The following is a 22848-nucleotide window of genomic DNA, read 5'->3' as shown; positions in this document are numbered from 1 at the left end:
CTGTTTATCTAAAACAGCACAAACAGCTCTGTGCACTGTTTATCTAAAACTGACATCTTTGATGAATTAACTTGAAAATTGAAACTGGATTGCACCTATGCTCGTCTCGTGCCAAAGTCGCTCTGCGAAACGTTTGGCGTGTGCGTCTTGTGCCAGTTTCTCCCATTATTTCCTCGAGACATTCAGCGACCTTAGACGCTGTATTAGACTTCACTGCCGTCGAGATCGGTCCACATTTTTCGTCAGCCGGATACCCGCAAAGTTAGTGTAATGCTGTCGCACTTATAATAAAGATGTCTAAAAGACGACGCGTGCGTTGAGAGGCCACGTATTATGAACGACTGAAAGTTGAACGAGACAGTCGGGATTCATGGTATACTTGAAGGCTTGCGTACAAAACGCGGATAAGAGTAGAGCCAGAAGGAGCACACAAACACTTCTGGGTTGTCCATCTTGTTATACTTGTTTGCACGCCTGCCTTGCCGTACCGCGAATCCACCGGTTTGGGATTTTCTCGTTGGACGACATTTTAGTTAAACTTTAGGTTATCAGATAGCCGACCTGAGCGCCAACAGGTCGTCGGCATCCCAAGTCGCACACCTTCGAAGTGTGTCGCCATCATGATCGAAGCTCGTTACGTTCGGAATATTTTCAACGCGAGTCCACAGTGCGGCATCTATCGCTTACCCGATGTGTGCGCTGCCGACGAGCCCGCACGAGCGAATATGAAGACGGCGTTTAAGTGCGAAATGAAATGTGCCAATTGCCACTAGGTGCGAGAAAACACAGCAGCTCATCGCTACCTAGTACACTGTAGCACAGCAAAGGGATGAGACACCGTGAACTCAACCGTAAGTTGAGGGATAGCCTCCGAGCTTGGCCTGTCGTAGGCGCCAAAATGGGAAGTATAGTGGCGTCTTCGTGAACATTCAAAATCAAATTTTAACTGCGAGCCACGGTGACGTTCAGTACGCGGAGCGTTGTGGGCACCGCCCCGGTCCGCCGTAGCTTTCGCTGGGCAAGGCATTGAAGAAGGAGTGAGAGCACCGCGAAGGGGATCAAAGGAAATCTTTGATTGCCAACAACTCCGCTTCTGCTGAACGCATTGGAGTACTTTTTGCTGCGAAATATTTCAAGAAAGTTCTATTTTAATTTAAAATGCATTTCTAGACTTCAATAAAAAGTAGTTTCAGGGCCGCTTCACGGTCAATTCAAACAAATATTCCAACAATAGATAACTGTACGTCGATGCAGGACATCTCATTTGTCTTTTAATGCGGTGAGCTGATATTTTATGAATTCTTTTAAGCCAACGTGGCGCACCCGGAGTAGTTATAAAATCATTTACTACCCTAATTTAAGAAGAAAGTCTTCACTGCAGGCCAGAACACAAAGATCTCCTAGACACAAGGTGCCCCGTCATCAGGGCTGTCGTCAGCGACCTTCACGACAAGATCTTCTCTAGCGTTCTTCCTGGGCTTCTTTCTTAGGTATATGCACGTGCCGATAAATATAGCCACAGCTAACATCACCGCTCCGAAGCACACGTACGAGAACACGTTCGGGCTGGTGTCCATGAACTGCCCCACGAGAAGTGGCGGCGAGAGAGAGCCAATGCCCGCCGTAACCACCACAAGCGACATCATCTTGTTGCTGATGTTGATATGCGCCGCAACCCAAGCCGTCATTGCTGCGTTTAAGGGTCCCTGAGCAATGCCCGCAAGGGCGCTTGCAGCCCACAGTGCGATGGCGTTGCTGGAGCCCCATCCCAGTAACACAGTAGCCGTGATGACCAAGGCGACGTGGGAGACAACCAGCACGTGGAAGGCCGACACCTTGATTGTTACTAGCGCGGCGGCAAGACGACTGGCGGCGAAGCAGAAAAAGTAAGCGGCCACCAGCTCAGACGCGAGTGGCTTTGAGAAGTGCAAGTCACATTTTACGGCGAACGTTGGCAACATCTGTGACGTCGTGACCTCAATGGCTACGTAGACGCACCCGTATGCGCACAGCAATGTAAGCGCTATACGGGAGAAGCGTCTGCTGTCAGTCAATTCTTGCAAGTCCAAAGCCGCGTCATCCGCGACGTTTGTCCTCTGGGTCTTGAAGCTGGCGCCGTCGATAAAGTAGAGTACAACCATGGAACTTACTAGAAATAATTGGAAGCCGCTGGCTATTGCAAAGGCGTAGTGCACTTTGCTGTGACCGTCATCAGCCGCTGTTTCGTTCACACTTTCCACAAGATCGATTGGCGCAACGTCGGTGTCGTTCGAGGTCACGTTAATACTCGGTATCGTCCAATTGGCAGAGCCGTTGCTTGGCGTAGACAGAAAAGGCCGCCCAACGAGGGGCGCCAGGAGGCAGCCGACGCCGAAGGCTAGGTGAAAAGCTTGCAGAGCGGGGCTCGAGTTTTGGGGCCACATCTTCATGATCCACACGGTCGCACCTGGAGGCAAAGAGTGATAGTCAGTCCGTCGTTTCAGTGCTATTTAATCACTCATACAAACATTACTTGGACTATGATAACGGGGCCCCACCTTCCACTCACCAAAAACATGAATATAAATAAAAAATATATTCTATTTCTTCACCAATTATACCTTTAGGGCCGTAGTCGTTGGATAGGGTTATAGCAAACAAAATACATGAACAAAATAGGCGAGTCGACAGCGGTTGACATCAAAGAAAGACAAGGTCGTCTGGGTTCATTAGTGTACCGTGTCGTTTGTTGTTTAGACTGCACTACCTTCGGGATCGACTCATATTTTTAGACTGCATTATCTCTGGGATCGGCGAATACACTTCGCTGCCAAAAAAAAGAAAAAAAAACAAAAAAGTCGGCAGCATGTTACACTCCTGTAACACGTGGAGGTGAAAGCCTGCTGCACACTTGGTAATGCATTAAGTTATACGATCTAAGAGGTCAGTCGTATTTACGTTGCATCTTCTCTGCAGTGGAAAGCAGCACTCGCGGTCGAACGCCTTGCACACCACTTCGCACGTCGCTCCTTGTTTTTCGCTTGGCGAGCATCCTCGGCCGTAGCGTATACTTCCGAGGGCTACCTCGCAATCCGCTAAGCCATTAGCGACTGTCCTCTATCGGTATCTCTCTAGGTTCGCAGTCGACTGTCGCCATAACTATACCGCCGCGTGACCTCATCGACGCAACCATGTTTCTTTCCCCCATGGACGCAACACTTTTTTTGCGTGTGCACGCCCTCTCCACCCGCCCCTCGCTCAGAGAAGGTCACGTGGTTTCAGCGCGCGCCTCTCGTTCTCTTCGCCGTGAGCTCGCTCAGAGAAGGTCACGTGATTTTTTTGTAACCACTTGACTAGACGCCACGTTTCTTTCAAGGTCATCGCGAAAAAAAAAAACCCGCACTTACAGGTTCGGCTTTAGGCGCGCGCAGTTTGAACTAGCGCAACTGTGTTTCATTTCGGCATTTTTACGCTAATCACGCGGTATTACTGTTCCGTACAGAAGTCTACGTGAACTTGGTGCGTCGTTTTCGTTCGAAGGCTCTAAGCTTCATGTCCAAGCCTTTGTTGTGTCCTAGGTGCACTAGGAGGCCTCAAATAGTCTAATTTGATGACACGAAAGTGGTCAGATGTCCTGATTCAACGAACACCAAATTGATCTGAAGTCTCCAAAGAGAACCCAGTTTTCAAAATGCAGTGATTTAGAACGAACAAGTATAGAGGCGTCTCACTGTATAATTTGCCGCTGTTCACGAAGGCAGTACAACTGCCGCGCTTTATTTCGCAGAGCCTAAAGCACAGCGTCTTATTCGAATACATTATACGGCATCTTCGACACCTGCAGAATTATTATTCACTAATATAGTGCTAAAGCGTATTATCAAAAAAAAGTTGCAGTGGCTTAGCTCGGCTATGCCAGGATATACGTAGCGTTAGCAAAGGTTCAGCTGATTATTCTTAGCTTTCCTGGTTGTCTCCTACGCTCAACCGCTAATTGCCAGGCAACTACTTCGGGATCCGATGAGTCAAGCTTCTCCGTTCTTCTGCGCTGTTGAGCAGCATTTGCGCTCTCCTTCTCCATGGCTATACCACACTGGCAAACGCCAGTCAGAAGCGCAGCGGCTCCAGCGCAGTGTCAGACGGCGACTGCACAGCGAGCGCGCGCCGGCGCCAGTGCGTCTACCACGGCTACCACGGCTACCACGTCACTCCTCTGGAATGCGCAGACCGGCGGCGGTGAGTCGCGCGCGGCGGCGGCGGAGTGCGCGAAAGGTGCCGGCTCCGGTGGCTCCGGTGCGCAAGCCGTGTGACACCACTGATCCTTGCGCAAGCGCAGCACGGCTCTTGATGTGCCGCACGAAACGGGCTTGGCTAGGCCAGTGTAGCTAGCGCTACAAAACCGAAATTGTGAAAGGTCTTTATTCTAAGCGACTCCCGTGGCGCTCTCAGCAGGTTGACTCATCTGTTTTAGGTGAATTACGCAAGATCACCCATCAAATGGCGTCTGACGTAAAACAGGAATGTTTCTGTGGATACATTGGTATTTAAAAAACGAGGCAGCTCATGCTCTAACGATGTCAGCGCACAATCTTGCATAACTTCACTGATGATACTTTATGCAAATTCGACGACACTCAACTGCTTACACGTCACCACCTGCAGCGCTCACACCTAGATGAACGTGTCGCCAAGGGATCGTACCCTGTATCAATCTCTAGCCGTGCTTTAACTCGCCGCAGTAGGTCTGCGTTCAAGTTCCGTATCGGGTGTGTAATTAATGTCCCACGTTGCCTTTACCGACTAGGACGTGCGCCCACGCCCTTCGTGCCTGGCTTGCGGACACTACAGAAAAACAACCAAACACTTGCTGTGAGAATGCCAATCTTTTTACAGTTGTCGCTGTGTGTTGCTGAGCAAGTTCCTTCACGACCGCATGAAAGGCGAGGCCTCTCAAGCGGTCGTGAAGATGCCTTTTTTCTCGTCAACTCGAGTTGTTGTGCATGCCCTATGCAAGAAGCTGAAATAAAGCAGTCATTCATTCAAGTTCTAGCAACTTAATTTTGCGCGAACTGCACTTAATGATGCCTTCTTTCGGAAAGCTTCCACTTCAACTCGATAGGAGGCTCACAGAGCTGTGCTGTAATTCTTCTCAACCACGGTACTAGACTCTCATCTCCAATGCTTGTGCTCTGCGTGCGATGTGAGTTGTTGTCATGCGCTTTTCTCTTCATTTTTCCTTTCTTTTATGTCTTACCTTTTATTTTGCTCTCCTTTTCATGAGAGATCCTTGGCATGGTATCGATCCTTTTGCATGACAATTGCTAGCCCACTTCTCTTTTTCTGTTTGTGCTGTTTATGTCTGTCTAAATACTACTACTACTACTACTACTAATAATAATAATCATAATAATAGTAATAATGATAATAATAATAATAATAATAATAATAATAAGGGTGCTTCGCAACATACTAGAGAAGTGCTCATAATAATACATGATGATGTACATAAGTGCGGTTGGTTAAAACTGTAAACTGCAGAGACATTTGAATACACAATATTAGCAAAAGCTATCCGAAATTTGCCGTTATCATGAATACGGCCTCTGCGTGAAGGCAATTCGATTCATTGTATGAGCTAAGCAAAAAAAGGCTAAAAAGGGTATTTTTTCTACTACCCATTTCCTATTCAAAGTTTGTTTCTGAGGCGACAAACTTACATTCCATGCAGCAGAAGAAAATTAAAAAAAAAAAACAAATTAAATTGAGAAATTCTGTATTTAAGGATTCTGTATAAAATTGAGGATAGCGCGACATACAAAGACGATGAAGGTCGACGTTACAATTGTTGTACTCGCAACATAAATTTTATTCGCGTAAAGACGCATTAAAAATGCAAGAACGGCGCAGGTGCCAACTTGAACAAAAGTGAATCACTCTGCACTGAATAATACCACTCAAAAAAGCCGACCCAAAAGGAAACGTCAAGCATAGGAAAGAAACGTCGCAAACAGCGGACGTCTCCACCCGCTTAGAGGAAATTCAACTAGCAACACGATAGTCCCACCAAAAGTTCGCTGATGCAAGACTCACGGGCTTAAAAAAATAAAAAAATAAAGGCAGAACGTTACCGTCAATTTCAGACGGGCGATGTCATAAGCGCTTGTGGTATCGTCTCTCTTTGCCCTTGCCTGTTGTTGCGTTACCAGCAATAAATTGATACAAAAATTGTAGGATGCCGCCTCGCCGACGCCTAACGCACTCGGCTGTCCAGTCTTGTCTCTGCCGGCGCATGCTTACCGCTGGCGTATGCGCACATAAATGGGAGGGCTGCGCGCCTGCAGAGTTGTGTGGCTGATTGTGCATAATCTAATAGGATATGAGTAAAACGTGTTATGGTGTTCATGCATTTGATCTGACCTGCTTCACAATACAGTTGAGAAACATCAAATTGTAATCACAAAATGAAGAATATCTTGACAACCAAAAAGTCGTTAATAAGCTTTGATCGCTAGTACCAAAGAAACAACGTTAACGAATACAATTTTCAACGTAATGGATCTAATGCTCCGCGAAGATATTATTCTAGCCCTTCTTTAATTGTACGGAATGTCGAAACATTCCAATTCCGTATTTTAATATATAAGGGTTGATGATGATGATATTTGGTGTTTTGTGGCGCAACGGCCAAATGTGGCCAAAGAGCGCCAAGGCAATGAATGGTATGTTTGCGATGATCGGTGAGTTCCGATGATAGGATGCTATGTGGCTGTAAAGGGGCCTAAGAACAAATCGCGGTATATAAGCGTAAAACATACATCGAATAGGATTATGGTAGTGACGTGTGGAGTGATCTGTGGGTCGTGAATGTATGAGAAGTGGTCATGGTGTTAAAATTAAGGATATAAAAGTAGCACGATGCCTACCGAAGGCCTTTGTGGACAAAGACCATGAGGCATGTGCTTTATTTAATAAGATACTGCAGCACCGGCCTCTGCAGAGAGGCCGTGCTACACGTCACCTGGATAGATAACACGAAAATTATATATGCCCTTTAAAAACGCGAGAAGTGATTGATATTTAAAAAGAGGTTCATTGCCCAAAAACATAGAAGGATGTAATGGGAGATTTAGCCGTGATGGTAATGGAAAATGTTTTTTCCTCTGAGGCTCCAACTCAGGGCACTGTAAGAGGACATGAAGTACACTGAGTGGCTCGCCACATTCGTCACAGACAGGCCGATCGCCACCGGACAATAAGTATGCGTGTGTACTGTATGTGTGTCCTATCCTGAGTCTGCAAAGTGTAACCTGTGTGTAGCGTGTTTTCGATTCTGACGGCCAATGAGCGAGATGAGGCTTGATAGTATGTAGTTTGTTGTTCGTTTCTCTGTCCCACAGACGTTGCCAGTAGGCTCTGACCTTTTTCTTGATAAATGACTTTAGGTCCATTACAGGGACGGCTATGGGCGAAGTGGCAGCGTCTGTATGAGCAGATGTGGCTAGCTTGTCGGCCAACTCATTCCCTTCGATCTCGCGGTGCCCTGGCACCCAGCACAGCACAATTTGTTGCTTAGATGCATACGCGGTGCAAATTATGGAATAAAGAGCTATAATGACGGGGTTTCTGTGCCTACTGAGAGTTTTTAAACATTTCAACACGGATAAAGAGTCAGTAAAGATGATTGCCTTGGGTATGTCTAACCGTTTGATGTGTTTAACCGCCGCCAGGATGGCGTAGGCCTCCGCTGTAAAGATGGTTGTGTTTGGGTGTAGAACTCCCGCAGCAGAAAAGGACGGACCAACCGCCGCGTAAGACACGCCAGCGTGTGACTTTGAAGCGTCAGTAAAATATTCTGGACAAGAGTATTTGTGCTGCAATTCGAGGAAGTGCATACGGATATGTGCGACCGGCGCATGCTTTGTGACCTCAATGAAGGACAGATCACAGTCAATCAGCTGCCACTGCCATGGCGGCAGCTCTACAGGAGGGGGCATGACATCGTGCTCATGGAGCGACACATCCATTTCTTCGGCAAGACTTCTTACTCGCAGTGCGTAGGGCTTTCTCACGGAAGGGCGGTTCAGAAAGGTTTGGGCACTGGACAGATCGTTTATACTTGTGTAGGCAGGGTGCGTATTGTCTGAGTTCACTTTTAGGAAATATACAAAGGATAAGTAAGTTCTCTGTAGATGTAGCGACCATTCATTTGATTCGGCATAAAGGCTTTCTACGGGGCTTGTTTTGAACGCACCCGTAGAGAGGCGGATACCCAGATGGTGGACAGGGTCTAACATCTTCAAGGCGCTCGGCGTCGCAGAGTGATATATGATGGAACCGTAGTCTATACGTGATCGAATGAGGCTCTTATAGAGATTCAATAGACATCTTGTGTCACTACCCCACATAGTGCGAGACAACACTTTCAAGATGCTCATTGTCTTCAGGCACTTGTTTCTTAAATACTTTAGATGTGGGATAAACGTTAACTTCGCGTCCAGAATTAGGCCTAGGAATTTGTGTTCAGTTTTTACAGGTAGACCCTCACCCTGTATCTCGATGTTGGGATCAGGGTGCAGACCTCTCTTCCTGGAGAAGAGGACGCATGTGGACTTTTGTGGGTTAAGCCGAAAACCATTCTCGTCTGCCCACTTAGACAGTTTGTTCAGTCCAAGCTGAACCTGCCGCTCACAGATTGCAAGGTTACATGACGTGAAGCCTATCTGTACATCGTCGACATATACTGAATAAAATATGTTGCGTGGGATGGACAGACGCAAAGAGTTCATTTTTATGATAAAAAGGGTGCAACTAAGCACACCACCCTGTGGTACTCCAGTTTCCTGCACATATGGTCTTGATAGGGCATTACCCACACGAACACGGAATCTGCGGTTGGACAGATAACTTTCAATGATATTCAGCATAATGCCACGTATTCCAAAGTGTGCGAGGTCTCTTAGTATTCCGAATCGCCACGTGGTGTCGTATGCTTTTTGCATATCAAGGAAAACAGACAGGAAGAATTGCTTGTGGACAAAAGCCTCACGAATCTGAGCCTCTAGGCGTATCAGATGGTCAGTGGTGGATCGGCCGTCGCGGAATCCACACTGGTATGGGTCAAGCAGCTTGTTTGATTCTAGGAAATGTATCAGACGGCGGTTTATCATCTTCTCAAAGACTTTGCAGATGCAGCTTGTTAGAGCTATGGGCCGATAACTCGATACGGACGATGGATCCTTGCCCTGCTTCAGGATAGGGATTACTATGGCCTCTTTCCAGGCAGAGGGGATCTCGCCGGAGGTCCATATAGAGTCGTACAGGCAGAGAAGGGTTTTCTTTGTTTCAGAGGACAAGTTTTTCAACATTTCGTAGAGTATGCGGTCAGAGCCTGGGGCAGATTGTTTGCAACAGGTGAGTGATGCTTGCAGCTCTGCTAGGGAGAAAGGTAGGTTATATGGTCCGTTCCCAGTGCTCTTTCGGTCTAGTTTTTGTTTTTCTATTGCTGCTTTGTATTTTGTGAATGCTGGAGAATAGCGTGATGAACTGGACACATGTTCAAAATGTGCACCCAAATGGTTCGCTTGGTCCTCCAGGCTATCTCCCTGCGTATGTACCAGGGGAGGCGGATGTGTTTGTCGTCCTCTTACTCTATTGACCCTGTTCCAAACCTTGGCCTCATCCGTGTATGAATTTATGCTTGATAAGAATGTTTGCCAGCTATCTCTCCTGGCTTGTCTGCGTGTTCTCCTACCTTGGGGTTTGATTTTCTTGAAATTGACGAGGTTTTCAGCAGTAGGAGAATCGCGAAGCTGCCTCCATGCTTTGTTCTGCTGCCTACGTGCGTTCCGGCATTGTTCATTCCACCACGGAACACGGTGTTTGCTGGAAAGTCCACTTGTTTGGGGAATACACTTAAGAGCTGCATCAATTATGAAATTAGTAAGATATTCGACGGCACCGTCAATCCGTCAATTCCGAGCAATGAAATGTCAGCCCACGAGAGCGTACTGGTAAGTGTTTGGAATTTCTTCCAGTCCGCTGCATCGACCTTCCACTGGGGGCGTGTGGTGGAGATTCGTATTGTCTTGGTGTTCTCAGCAGTATTGGGAAATGGTCGCTCCCATAAGGGTTTTTTATAACTTCCCATTCAAGTTCAGGTAGTATGGATGGAGAAGCTATGCTCAGATCTATGGAGGAAAAGGTTTTATTTGCGAGACAATAATATGTGGCTGCTTTTTTATTTAGCAGACATGCACCGGATGAGAAAAGAAAGTCCTCAATTAGACGGCCTCGTGCATCAATGCGAGAGTCGCCCCACAGACCGCTGTGCGCATTGAAATCGCCAAGAACAAGATAAGGTTCTGGCAATTCGTCTATAAATGACTGAAATCCATGTTTGTGTAGTTGGTAATGTGGGGGTATGTAAAGCGAGCAAATGGTGATGAGTCTGTTTAAGAGAACAAGTCGAACTGCCATTGCTTCGAGGGGCGTTTGTAGCCGCAAACGTTGACATGCTATGCTTTTGTGGATTACGATGGCAACACCGCCTGATGATGCGAGGGCATCATCACGATCTTTACGAAACGTAACATACTGTCGGAGAAAGTTTGTATGTGTCGATTTTAAGTGAGTTTCCTGTACACACAGCACTTTTGGGTTGTGTTCGTGGAGAAGTTCTTGGACATCGTCGAGGTTCCTAAGAAGACCTCTGACGTTCCATTGTATGATTTGTGTATCCATAATGAAAGTAAATTGGTGCTGTGTGTACTAGAAAAGGAAATATTGCTTTAGATTACAGAGCCCTTTCCGGGCCCTGTAACGCGGGATTTGTCCTTTCTGAAGCGGTCCAGGGAGCCTCGCCGCTCCTTAGGCGCTTGGTGCGCCGTCGGGATGGGTGTAGTGTCCATTGCCTCATGTGGGGCGCCGGACACGCGCTCTTGCGAGCGAGAAATTTCGCGAGAAAGTCTCGCCGCGAAGGACGAGACCTTTGCGCCCACCAGCCCGGAGGTTGATGGGGCTGTCTTTGGGCCTGAGCTGCGCCGGCTGTTGCCAGCGGCAGCAGGGGCCGGAGAGGGTGAGGCAGCCTTGACTGCACCCACCGTGGGCGCTGCTGGCGGTCCTGCCGGTTCGCTACGCGAAGAGCAGGATGCCGCCGTGGACTGTTGTGGTGCCGGTAACCCTAGAGTAACCGGGCTTGTTTGCTGGTTGGGTGGGGTAGGCTTAGCACCTTCCACCCAGGGGGCAGGGGCCACAAGCGGCAGCTCGCTGTGTGCGGGCTGGGCAGGTGGCAGTGGCCGCTGCGACGCTGCCCCCCGACGCGCCGCATCAGCATAAGATGTGTTGTGGAAAAGTGAGCACCTCTTACGGGCTTCCTTGAAAGAAATATTTTCTTTTACTTTTAGGGTGATTATGTCCTTTTCTTTTTTCCAGTTTGGACAGAAACGTGAGTAGGATGCGTGGTCACCACTGCAGTTCACACAGTGAGGAGTGCCAGTACAGTTGTCGCAGGAGTGGCCCTGTACTCCACACCTTGCACAAGTTATTTGACCACGACAGCTCTGTGAGCCATGGCCAAATCTTTGGCATTGGAAGCACCGTCTAGGGTTAGGGACATATGGTTGAACAGTTAACTTAATGTATCCTGTTTCGATGGTTTCAGGCAGAACGCTAGATCCAAATGTGAGGACAAGATGTTTGGTGGGGATTTCTTTGTTGTCCCGTCTGATGATGATACGTTTTACATTGGTGACATTTTGATCTTTCCACCCTTCCAGGAGTTCTGCTTCTGATAATTCTAGGAGGTCTGCTTCTGATACGACTCCACGTGAGCTATTCATTAATCGGTGTGGTGATACAGAAATTGGTATGTTGCCGAAAGTCACAAGGTTGCCGAGTTTCTCGTACTGTTGTTTCTGAGGGACCTCAAGAAGAAGGTCTCCGCTAGCCATTTTGATCACTTTGTAACCTGAGCCTAAAGCTTCCGTCAAAGATTTCGCAACTATGAATGGAGAAATGGATCTGGCCGGTTTTGAAGCATTTTCGCTGTGTACAACATGGTATTTCGGATAGATTTCTTTTGGTCGGTTGGAATACAGGCTAAGTTCATCGGTGCGTCCCCTCTTTAGAGGGTGACGATCAAGTAGGCGGGAAAATGCTGGTGTTCCCATAACGGTTTGTTTTATTTCGGCGGCAATGGCGGCCACCCACCACGGAGCCCAACTAGGGGACGCTGCAGTGCTTAACGCGTAAGGCTGCAGGCGCCAACCGTACATTGCCACTATAACCTAATATATTATACCCAAGGGAGGGCACATACACAAGGTTAACCCAAGCCGCCTATGAAAATGAGGAAGTGACAGAAGAGAAGAGATGATAAGATAGTTAAAGAAAGAAGACAGGAAAGCAAAAGGTTGGAGAGGGGGATAGGAAAAGGCGACCACCGATTTCCCCCGGGTGGGTCAGTCCGGGGGTGCCGTCTACGTGAAGCCGAGGCCAAAGGGGTGTGTTGCCTCCGCCAAGGGGCCATAAAGGTCCAAGCACTCAGCATTGGCTCAACCCCCAGGATCCTCTTTTCCCCGGACACGGCTAAGCCGCGCACGGTTAGACGCGGGAGGGTCCAACCCTCGTGTGCTCGGGTACGTGGTGTCGCAACACACCAAACGCCTGCTTACGCAGACGCCCCTGCGGGGGATATATAAGGGTTCTAGGGACGATACCCGAAGGGTGAGTGCGGCCCATGTGGTCATCTTCATTAACAAACAAGCATCCCCGATCTGCTTTGAAATTTTACACAGACGACGCTGGTTTGCGATTCCGGCTTCCACTTCGGCTGCGGAGAGGCCAGGAAACAATCATTCATCGATTAAGGCTCGGTGTGGCATACAATCGCTGATACATTCACAAGATTGTACGAGAACGGGACCATGACTGTAGCGTCTGCCACACTCCCGATACAACAGACCGCGTACTTTGCGTGTGCGCTCAATATGCGGCCGAACGAAGGACATTAAGTTTAGAGAGAGAGATAGAGAGAGGTTTATTTGCAGATAGGCAGAGAGGTCGGCTTGAGCGTTAGTTTGCTCTGGCCTCCTACTCTACACTGGAGAAGGGGGGAGGGGTTAAAAAGAGCGATGAATGATGATGATAAGATCAGGAGGTGCGTATACACATGTCCATCACGTTGAGGTCATACTAGAGTCGTGCATCGAGTCCAGTGACTTGAAGTCGCTTCGATGACGACAGCTGCGCTGTTGGCGTCAGGCCAAGGACCTAATACAATCTCGTCAGATATTGGTCTTTTAGTCACTCGTTGAATAGTAGACATGAGGTTCTGCCGTTCTCGCGCGTACGCTGGGCATGAGCAAAATAAGTGCTCAAGTGTTCCTGGCACTGGGCAGTGATCGCAGTTGGGACCAGTGTCGCTGCAGCCGATGATATGTGTATAACGCCTCGTGAGTGCAACACCAAGACGAATCCGGTGTAACATACTTGTTATGCTCATCTTCAGTTTATGAGGCATGCGGAACTTCATTTCTGGGTGCCATTTGTGCAGTCGCCTGTGTCGTCGATCAGCATTGGTCCAGTACTCAAGTGTAGAGTTCCGCATAACGCACCGAAGCAACATTAAGTTTAGTGTTGACTGTTTGGACTACCGCCCCTTTTCGGAAGGAAAGTTTTCGGGAGCGTCGAGAAAAATTTACCACGTAAAACGCACCTTAACATCACTCTCGAAGTTTCTATGTGAGACTGGCTTACACGGTCGTCTCTAGGACCTGCGAAAGCAGGTCGTTTGAGACGTGAAGACAGTGCAAAATGTGTTTGCACGATAACGTTTTGTGTGGACAAGACTAGTCCTGCGTGTGGTGCGTCTAAAGCGCACATCCGCGTATTAGGACAATGTGTATATACTAGCTCATTGTACCATACCATAATCACCGGCCACCTACTCTCCCTGTATCTCCCACGTCCCCTTACCCCAGTGAGGAGTAGCAGGCTAGAGACACGCTCTCCAAGCCGACCTCTCTTCCCTTCTCTTCATTAAAATCTACTGCTCCTTCAGAGTACAGCCTTAGTACAAATCAGATGCCAAGTATATGTGACCCATAAATCACGGTACGGCATAAATTCGAGACCCGTGGTCTATGCGGAATGTTTTGAGAACGCGCTGACCTGAAAGCACAACGTAAGTAATACAGGAAGGCACACTGATTTGCATGGCAAAGAACGAATATCTTTTTTACAGCTGTAATCAAGACCGCGTATGGCAAAATAGTAAAAAAAAAAACTGTTGTTAGTCACTTTTTCTTCTGTAAGTACGTGCTAAAAATTAACATGAACCAGCTAGCCCTATATTATTTCCATGCGGATTGAACGCAGCATTCCATTAAACTCACCTGTGCCAAATGCACCAAGGCTGAACCCTTCGAAGAACACCATGACATGCGCCAGCGCCAAGTACCCGCTGATCGGAATCATGAGCACAGTCAAGCAGGTCAAGGACATCATGACGATCGATATCACCTGCGTGTTGTACTTGTCGTACAGCTTCCCTCCTGTAAAAATGGCCGTATAACAGGAAAAAAAAAATGCAGATTACATGCGCTGTAGAGATTAATGTTATGCGGAGAATATTCCAAGTATTTGGTTATCCAGCATCATTTGGATACCTGCAAAACGTTATCAGAAGGTCGAACATCAATCTACAATCACTTGTATTATGTTCGCAGAAAAATACACTTTGCGACAAATATTTTGGCAGCTAGACGGAAAAGCATGCTATCTCGCTTCTTGACACTGCTCCAGCCACCCATGCAGCAGCAGAAACAGATGGCACACTACTTTCTAATAAACAGGCTGCTCCAAACCACTAACATTTCTGTCTGGTAAACGATATAAATGACATTACTGAACACTTCGGCAAAAAAAGAAAAAAAGTAAGACATACAATAACGAACACGACAAACGCACTGGCAAGCACATATAGGAGAAATATATAAAAAAGCAAGTTCCCGTGAAATGATCCGACAACATTAAACAAATAATTGATGTATACGTTATGCTTGTGTAGGGCGAGCAATTGTGTGAGTGAGGAGAGCTTAATTGTGCACAACGACAGCCGCAAGGCGACGGCGATATATAGTGTGACGGCGATGACATGACGACTTACTTGTCGTGTTCCTGCACACAAACAATTGCGTGACGTGTTATACTCATGCAACTCTAACATTGTGCACGTCAGCATGCAACAAATGGAAAGGTGTTTTTCCTTCCTTAAAAGATAAAACATTTACACAAGCGGTGAAACCTCTTCGTGGTGGCTATGACTACCTTCTGTTGAGAACTACACCGCATGTACGACTCCGGGCCACGTTTACCGCAATCTAACGTAGCATGAATGGAAAGACGCTCACGTCCTTAAATTTTGGTGCAGGTTCAAATACTATAGGCGGTCAAAATTATTCCACAGCCGTTAACTACAACGCGTAACAGTCGGTTGGTGGGTCGGTCGGTCGGAGGTAATAACGTAAAATCAGTGCATCAAGCTATAAAAAAAGCAAACTGGCATTGAGTATGGATATATGTACATACGCATATATGCAAAACTGCAAGCGCGCCAGGTAAGCGACAGTAGATTCCACAAATCACTGCTTGAATTCATACACAACACAGGCATATACGGCCCCATACTATATATATTTATATGCCCAACACTATTCATTAGGGCAAGTGTGTATCGCAACGTAAAAGAAAAAAAAAAGAAACTGCGAGCGCTTTGAATGTTTACGATATTTTTGTGCACTCATAGAAGGGCACTGAGTGACGACGACGCTTTCCTGCGGGGCGCTTGACTGCACATTTCTCTACCCCATTGATTCGCCGATAGCCTCCATGCTCGTTTCTCGCGGTGAACTGTGACGGCCGCAGAATCTAGAACATGTTCTAGGCAATATACTCATGGAGTTCTCAGGAAAATTCCCACGTCAGGCTCTAAATGCGTGGGCAGGGATTCTGTAATCATTGAATGTTAAATTTAGGAGGCACAACATGCATGTGAAAATAGTCCCAGAAAAGAAAAAAAAAAGAACAATGAAACTACATTAGTGATGCCAGCTCTACATGTAAGGACTCGTCCCAAACAATGCGACACCAAACTGGGACAAAAAAACGGGGGAAATGTGTTTACCTTTATGTCCGGTATTTTTACTGATGCCGGCTGTACTTACCGATAAGAGATCCAAGCAGGCCCCCGACACAACGTGTCGTAATCATTTGAGAGATGGCTGATATGCTGCTGCCGTATATTTCTCCAAGATCAAGCAGCGCCACACCACTGAGGGCAACTATGAGACCCTAATAAATGTCGCCAACAAAATATAAGTGCGCTGTATGTGCACGAGATCAAACAGCTCTTATTTCATAGGCAAGTAAACACAATGCTGGCAAGATATACCTCAGTTAATTGTTTTGCATGTTAAGCATCACATAACTGTTGTTAAATAATTGTAAGCGCTGCAACCAGTGAGCATCTTTTGTCTGCACCTCTACTTCTTCGTGAACCGCTGTCACACATCTCTGCTGCACACTTCGAATAAAAATATGGCGTAACGCACTAAGCCTTCCCTCTCGCCATGAAAGAAACACGTCATGGTCCCATTCTTTCTTTAATTACGGCAACTGTACTTGTTGGCCCATTTAGGTTAAAATATTGTATTATTTTGAAAACACTATGAGTCTCCATAAACTAAAAAAGTTGTCGCAGTTTCACCTGAAAGGCGAAGCATCAATTGCGATAGCAAATGTGTAGAGAGCTATACGGAGTAATGATAGTAGCTTTATCAGCTGTATAAACTTGGACATGCAGCAGCACCGGCAACACGCAGAACTGTTGTCGACGCCGTCGGCGTTTTGCCCGCGTTCGCTCAAAATGCGTGCAGCGTTGGTGACGGTTGCCGGATCCTCTGATATAAATAGGCACTTGGTGCCGCAGCTAAACGTCGCCTCCCTTCCCTCCCCCACGGCCTTTCGCGCGTCGGAAGAAGGTGCGTTTACTCTACATATATGGTGATTGTAGAGGAGGAAAGAGACGCCTACTTCTGCAGCCCTTAAGGGAGCACAGCGCAGAACGCGCGTTTGTTCTCCGCCGTGCGTTCACTCCCCGTGAAAGCACGCGTCCCTCGCTCCCTTTCACTCGCACATACAGCGTTCGGCGCGCGGCGACAATTTCATCTCCATTGACGTCATACGGAACCTCACGGCGACGGCGACGGCGACGGCGACGCCGACGGCAGAAATCTGCTTTTGAGTGCCCATATAATTGCTATCGCAATAAAAGCAGACTAAAAGCACGTGTCGCCGAAATTCTGTGCGCTAGCTGTTCAGAAAAAGTTGATAACGTCGTTAATGTTTAAGGATAATTCCACATAAATAATACTAAATGACAAACATATAAATAAAATTTACCGATGTGTGGCTTAATAACGCACCGTGGAACAGGTCTTCGTGCTCATTTCCCAGATTTACCAGATCATGTCCCACAAGCAGTATGACCGGACAGGCCACAACAGCAATATCATTGCTGACAACCCGCCATCAAGCTGTTGACAAACCTGCCCTAAACGCTGCAGCCTCACATAAACTGCTGTTCTGTAGCTGATGCTGCCGATATATTCGAGGAGAGTTAACTCGAGGAGATATATTCGAGGAGGCTTCAGCCTTCGGAAATAAAAAAAAAGATATATATATATATATACATATTTTATCACGCGATCAAGATCAGCAAGATTCACACCTGACACATAATCGACTCGTCACGACCCGGATGACCAACACATCTGAAACGCTGGCGCGTAAAATAAATCTACGTGTTGTGGCCGATATAGACAGAATCTTGAAGAGCAGTTAACTGGGAATGTTCATCCACCTCTTTTCGGTAAAATACGTCTCCTGAGATCAGGAGGATACGATTACACATTAAGACGAATAGGATGCATACCATTCCTAGGTTACCGAGGCTCACGTTGCATGTTCGACCCACGTTGAGCAAGAATGCCCTTCGGGAACTCCATATCGTTTCGGAAGCTTCATCGCTGTAGAATCAACGAAACCATTACTGCAATACGGCGCTAAAAAATTGCGTAGCTTGCACTGGAGGCACAATGCTAAAGAGATAGCGAAACTGATGGGTACCTACCTAGCTAGTCCTGGTTATTGGGCTAGGCTCATCATTGCCAAGTCATCCCCAGCATTTTCCGAAATTTATTGATTATTGATCGATTATCGATTACCTGCTGATTGGCAATCGATGACCGGCTAAGCTTAAGTAGTCCCAACCATGCTTAGCTAGACTTAGCCAGGCTCAGCTTCGCTATTTCACAGAGGTATGTGCCATTGCGCTTGGAGCCTTACTGCACTACCGCCAGGATCGGCCCGCATTTTTTCCGACGCATCACGGACTTACGGCCGGCTTAAACAGCTCCGCTGTTTAAAAACGTGAAAGTTTATGCCCTCGAGCGTTTTTGCGAAGCATTTTCCGGGAAGGCAGTATACATACTCGCTGATTTAGCGCGTACACAGCAGAACATTCCCGAGAAAATTTCGTATTGTATGAGTCTTCAACTTTATTTTGTATACGCTAAAGTTGCGGTTCATGATCGTTATTAGCTCTGCGCTTCGTAATTTCAGTGAACGAAGTGAGGAGTGGGGGATAGTTCTGTACTGAACAGGTGAATATGCCAGTTCCTTTTCATAAGTGCTTGGAATAAGCTAAATACGTATCAATAAAATGTCTATGGCTAAAAAGTACAGTGTGAGAGACCTGGCATTAATAAAGTAGCAATGAAATGTGTGAGATACGAAGTACTAAGGAAGCGCTGAGAAACGACTTGAAAGAACTTCAAGAAAATAAAACGAAGTTGCGGGGCATTTAAAGCCTACCAAGAATTGAACCATGCCTTTGACAAAGCAATACCCAGAATTAACTCAAGCTTTGTGCTTATGTTCTTGGTGATAGCGCTTGCTTAGTTAAGCAAATGTGTGACAGTTGAGACGCCACAGTATAGACTGTGAAAACATTATATTTTGCCACCAATTTTTTTTCACTCGCGAGGGAACAAATATTTGCACACTTTCACAACACAAGCCATAACTGAACGCTGTATCATGTAGATACGGCAATTAACGCTTTTCTCGCAGAACAGGCTGAATGTCTTTCAAGCTTAAAACATTGCCGTGGGTTCACAAAAAGCAAACAGCTTGGTATTTTTTGTGCAGTGAATGCAAATGTATAAATTCTCCATATACCCAGTTTATTTATGGACTTTCTCGTGTTGTGTGACAAGCTGCTGGCATAGTCTTTAAATAAAAAACAATACAAGAATTATTTCCACCGTTATCATCGCTATGTATTTCATTGATAGATATGACACCTATTGCGCATAAATAGGTCAGATTTGCTTGTCTTTTGATTCTACTAGGTCCAATGATTTGTTCTATCATGTTTGTATCGTATGGGGTATGGGTATATCGCGGTATAGGCATACGGCAGGCATCGCCAAATCCTCACTGGCAGCTTACCACTGTCGTTGAAAAGAAAAGAGTACAATCATTGCATTCAACCGGTGCTAACATACGGGGCAGAAACTTTGAGGTTAACAAAGAAGTTCGAGAACAAGTTAAGGACCGCACAAAGAGCGATGGAACGAAAAATGTTAGGCAGGCCTAACGTTAAGAGACAGGAAGAGAGCGGTGCGGGTCAGAGAACAAACGGGGATAGCCGATATTCTAGTTGACATTAAGCGGAAGAAATGGAGCTGGGCAGGCCATGTAATGCGTAGGATGGATAACGGGTGGACCATTAGGGTTACAGAATGGATACCAAGAGAAGGGAAGCGCAGTCAAGGACGGCAGAAAACCAGATGAGTTGATGAAGTTAGGAAATTTTCAGGTGCAAATTGGAATCAGCTAGCGCAAGACAGGGGTAATTGGAGATTGCAGGGAGAGGCCTTCGTCCTAAATATAGGGTGGTGATGATGATGATAATGATAATGATGATGATGATGACGATGATGATATCGTAGTAAGGGGATAAGTTTCTTTTTACGCAAGTATAAAAGGTGTTATAAAATTCATGCAAAAACTGCTCGAACCCACGGCCAACCTAATTTTTTAAATGCTGCTGCTTCGCCTCAAGCTGACGTTCAAGAAAAAAAATGGCGAATATTCAAGTACTAAATTGGTTGAAAGGGCGGAACAGCACAGACCATTCGTGGTGTCAACATTCTGACCTGTTATTTGGCAGGAGCAGATGGCAACACTGCAACTATACGCGTACTAACATCCGCGTTATCAGCTTCTAGCAGTCACGTGTCCCGCGTGTGCAGGTGTTTTGAAACGCGATAACTAGGGTGCTTGTTTCGTGCCACACACATTTTGGAAAATGGAGCTCTGATTTCAGTAAACAGGACAGGAGGCCAGGCTATCGCTTGCACCAGCATTTGTCGGAGTAAAAGACTATCAGCAGTCAAAAAGTTACTTTGACCCATCAAGGCTCTCGAAAAAAAGTAAAAAAAAAGACTACCAGAGAAATTTTATTGATATTTGTTACGCAATGGTCTTTTGACACTGTAACTACATTGTGAAAGTTTTATGAATTGCACGTTGTTACTTCTAATGGTACAATCGTGTGCTTTATAGAGTACGCTGGCTCTTAATGCGAGCAATACGCAATGCAGGTCTTCAAAGTTACGCTAGAGATTGTAACTTCTTAAAAACGAACAGCCTTATTTTGAACAATCAAATGAAAGTTTATACAGACTATTTTAGCCTTCTGATGGCAAAATTACCATTTTAGTCGGTATTATCCCTTGTTTGGAAGGTGCTTGTACTCTTCAAGTGTGTAACATGATTTCACCAGGTAACAGGGTAGCTTTGATGTCGTTTTCAAGGAGTCACGCGATCCTAATATAATATTTGATACAGATGAACACGTGATATACTACAACAGACGCAGGACTGCACAAATAGAACATGCAGTGGTCGTTTCTATGAAGGTTGGAACATATAGTATAAAGGCGGCGTCTCTCGCAATGGTATTCAATTGATTGCATCATAATCCTGTTGCATGACTTGCTTGGTGATCTTCCTGTTGGAATTTGCTGACCTATCATGAGATAAGGCCCGCATCTGTTTCCCGTATGCGAGTTGCCCTATTTTAATGCCAGAGCTGCTATCTTCTGGCGCTGAATTATACTATACGCGTATAAATCTTACTTGTCATTTTCCGTTTTTTCCCGGTGTGTAATTAAAATGCAATCGTCCATAATCAACCCTACTTCGAAAAATCTTCACAAAATATGCGAATTGTTTTCATTTATCTGTATTTACTGTAACATTGTGTGTACTTTATTGAATGTGAAGACTAAAGCATTGTCAATATTGTCAGTGGTATTAAAGTTACCGGCAGAAAAAATACCTATGTAGATATGATTGTTATTATCTCTCTACACGTGCAACAATATTTGAAATTGTTTTTATCCACGAAATATACGTTTAAGAAATATGGCTAAATGTGCGTTGAGAACAAGCGAACCCTTCTTGCATACACATAGGCCCAGCGTACTTTATAAAGTACACCTGCATTCGTTTTACATTTGACACTGTAAAGGTGCATTGTACATGCAATGTCAGCAATTCATAAATGACGACATTATTTTCCCCCAATGTTACACAAAACACTTGCTTCGCGAAGCATATACTAAGCATGATAAAAAATAAGCTGCGCCAATAGAAGTACTTGCAAAGTCCAGCACTCTATTAATTTTGACAATGAATACATCGAAGACATTATGCAGGTGAGAAAAACTACAACGTGGTAGTCTTTGCAGGAACTTTGTTGGAAGACTGGCAGCAGAAGGAAAAAAGAGTATGTTTCTTATTTCATTATTTACAAATCAAAATTGTGCTGCACTTACAAACGTACACTGGGTGCTAATGGGTTAAGAAAAACGTGCGTCGAGTCACTTTGTCTTTACAGTTGGCTGCTTCAAAAGACGGGAGAAGGCTTACCTATCGCCGACAGTGGTCGGCTGTGGCTGGTAACGTACATCAGCGCGGTCTCTTTGTGGACTTGTACTCATATTTAGCCACGGAATGGATCAGCCTACAATCCGACGAGAGGAGCCCACCAGAAACCATGCAGACAGGCGGGGGCAGACGCAACACATGCGGAACAACACGCGCTGTCGGAAAAACTTCGCCAGTAGAGCAGCTGTGTGCAGCGAACAGAACAAAAAGGATTCGTCATCCGCTGGTGGAATTCAACAGAGTGCAATGATTTGCCGGAGAGGGCTAGCTCAGCGGGAATAAAACCACAAAAGGAAGCCATAAAAGGAGACTTGTAGCAAATGCAAAACAGGAAGAGAAAAGACAATTCGGCAAAGTTCTGCACTGACAGACCTTCGAACAGGAATCACCTGTCTAGGGGCTTGATGTCACCGCGGTATGAGCATGACAGGAACTAATCAAGCAGAGGTAGGGTGATCACGTTCTGCCTTTTCAGGGCCGTAGAGTGCAGGAAATCGTACCGCAAGCCTCGAGAGATATCGAGGAAAGCTATAACGATCATATAAAATGTTAAGAACCATGAGCTAACGTAATCTTTTGACAACATTTTCAATCTAACTAAGTGAAAGAGACATAGGGAAAGCGCTGCTGCCTAAGCATGCTATAAATGAGTGAGCATGGGTTGTGTCTGTATACAAGTTGCTACTTTACGAAGAGCAACAAGCGCCACAGGTTTTGATGTTGTCTGATGAGAATCCTTGTTTAAGGTAATGAGTATTACATGAAAAATTACACATTTATTTATTTATT

The 22848-nt window shown here is 46.0% G+C and overlaps 1 protein-coding gene across 2 annotated transcripts; it reads right to left on the bottom strand.

The window, feature by feature from the left end:
* Positions 1-1336: 1336 nt before the first annotated feature.
* On the bottom strand, positions 1337-22225 carry LOC119453474 (sodium-dependent glucose transporter 1A-like). Of its 2 annotated transcripts, XM_037715509.2 has the most exons (5): positions 22042-22225; positions 17972-18065; positions 16203-16329; positions 14373-14531; positions 1337-2446 (listed from the first exon to the last, which is right to left on the bottom strand). In XM_037715509.2, exons 1-5 carry the CDS (start codon positions 22110-22112, stop codon positions 1401-1403), a joined length of 1497 nt encoding a protein of 498 aa, XP_037571437.1. In that variant the 5' UTR covers positions 22113-22225; the 3' UTR covers positions 1337-1400. The 2 variants fall into 2 exon arrangements, with proteins under 2 accessions (XP_037571437.1, XP_049524122.1); XM_049668165.1 differs by lacking the exons at positions 16203-16329; positions 17972-18065 and having other exon boundaries at positions 22042-22194.
* Positions 22226-22848: the final 623 nt, after the last annotated feature.

Source organism: Dermacentor silvarum, chromosome 5, assembly GCF_013339745.2.
Source record: "Dermacentor silvarum isolate Dsil-2018 chromosome 5, BIME_Dsil_1.4, whole genome shotgun sequence".
NCBI lineage: Eukaryota > Metazoa > Arthropoda > Arachnida > Ixodida > Ixodidae > Dermacentor > Dermacentor silvarum.
The sequence above is the reverse complement of the archived record's forward strand: the minus strand, read 5'-3'. Positions and strand labels throughout refer to the sequence as shown.

Bases quoted from the DNA above. Each gene is read 5' to 3' on its own strand.
- LOC119453474 (XM_037715509.2), bottom strand. From the start codon at position 22,112: ATGAGTACAAGTCCACAAAGAGACCGCGCTGATGTACGTTACCAGCCA. The intron at 16,330-17,971 runs GTATGCATCCTA...GACATTTATTAG, and splicing joins GCCTCGGTAACCTAGGAATG to GGTCTCATAGTTGCCCTCAG. The intron at 2,447-14,372 runs GTGAGTTTAATG...CTTTGCCTCCAG, and splicing joins CCTTGGTGCATTTGGCACAG to GTGCGACCGTGTGGATCATG.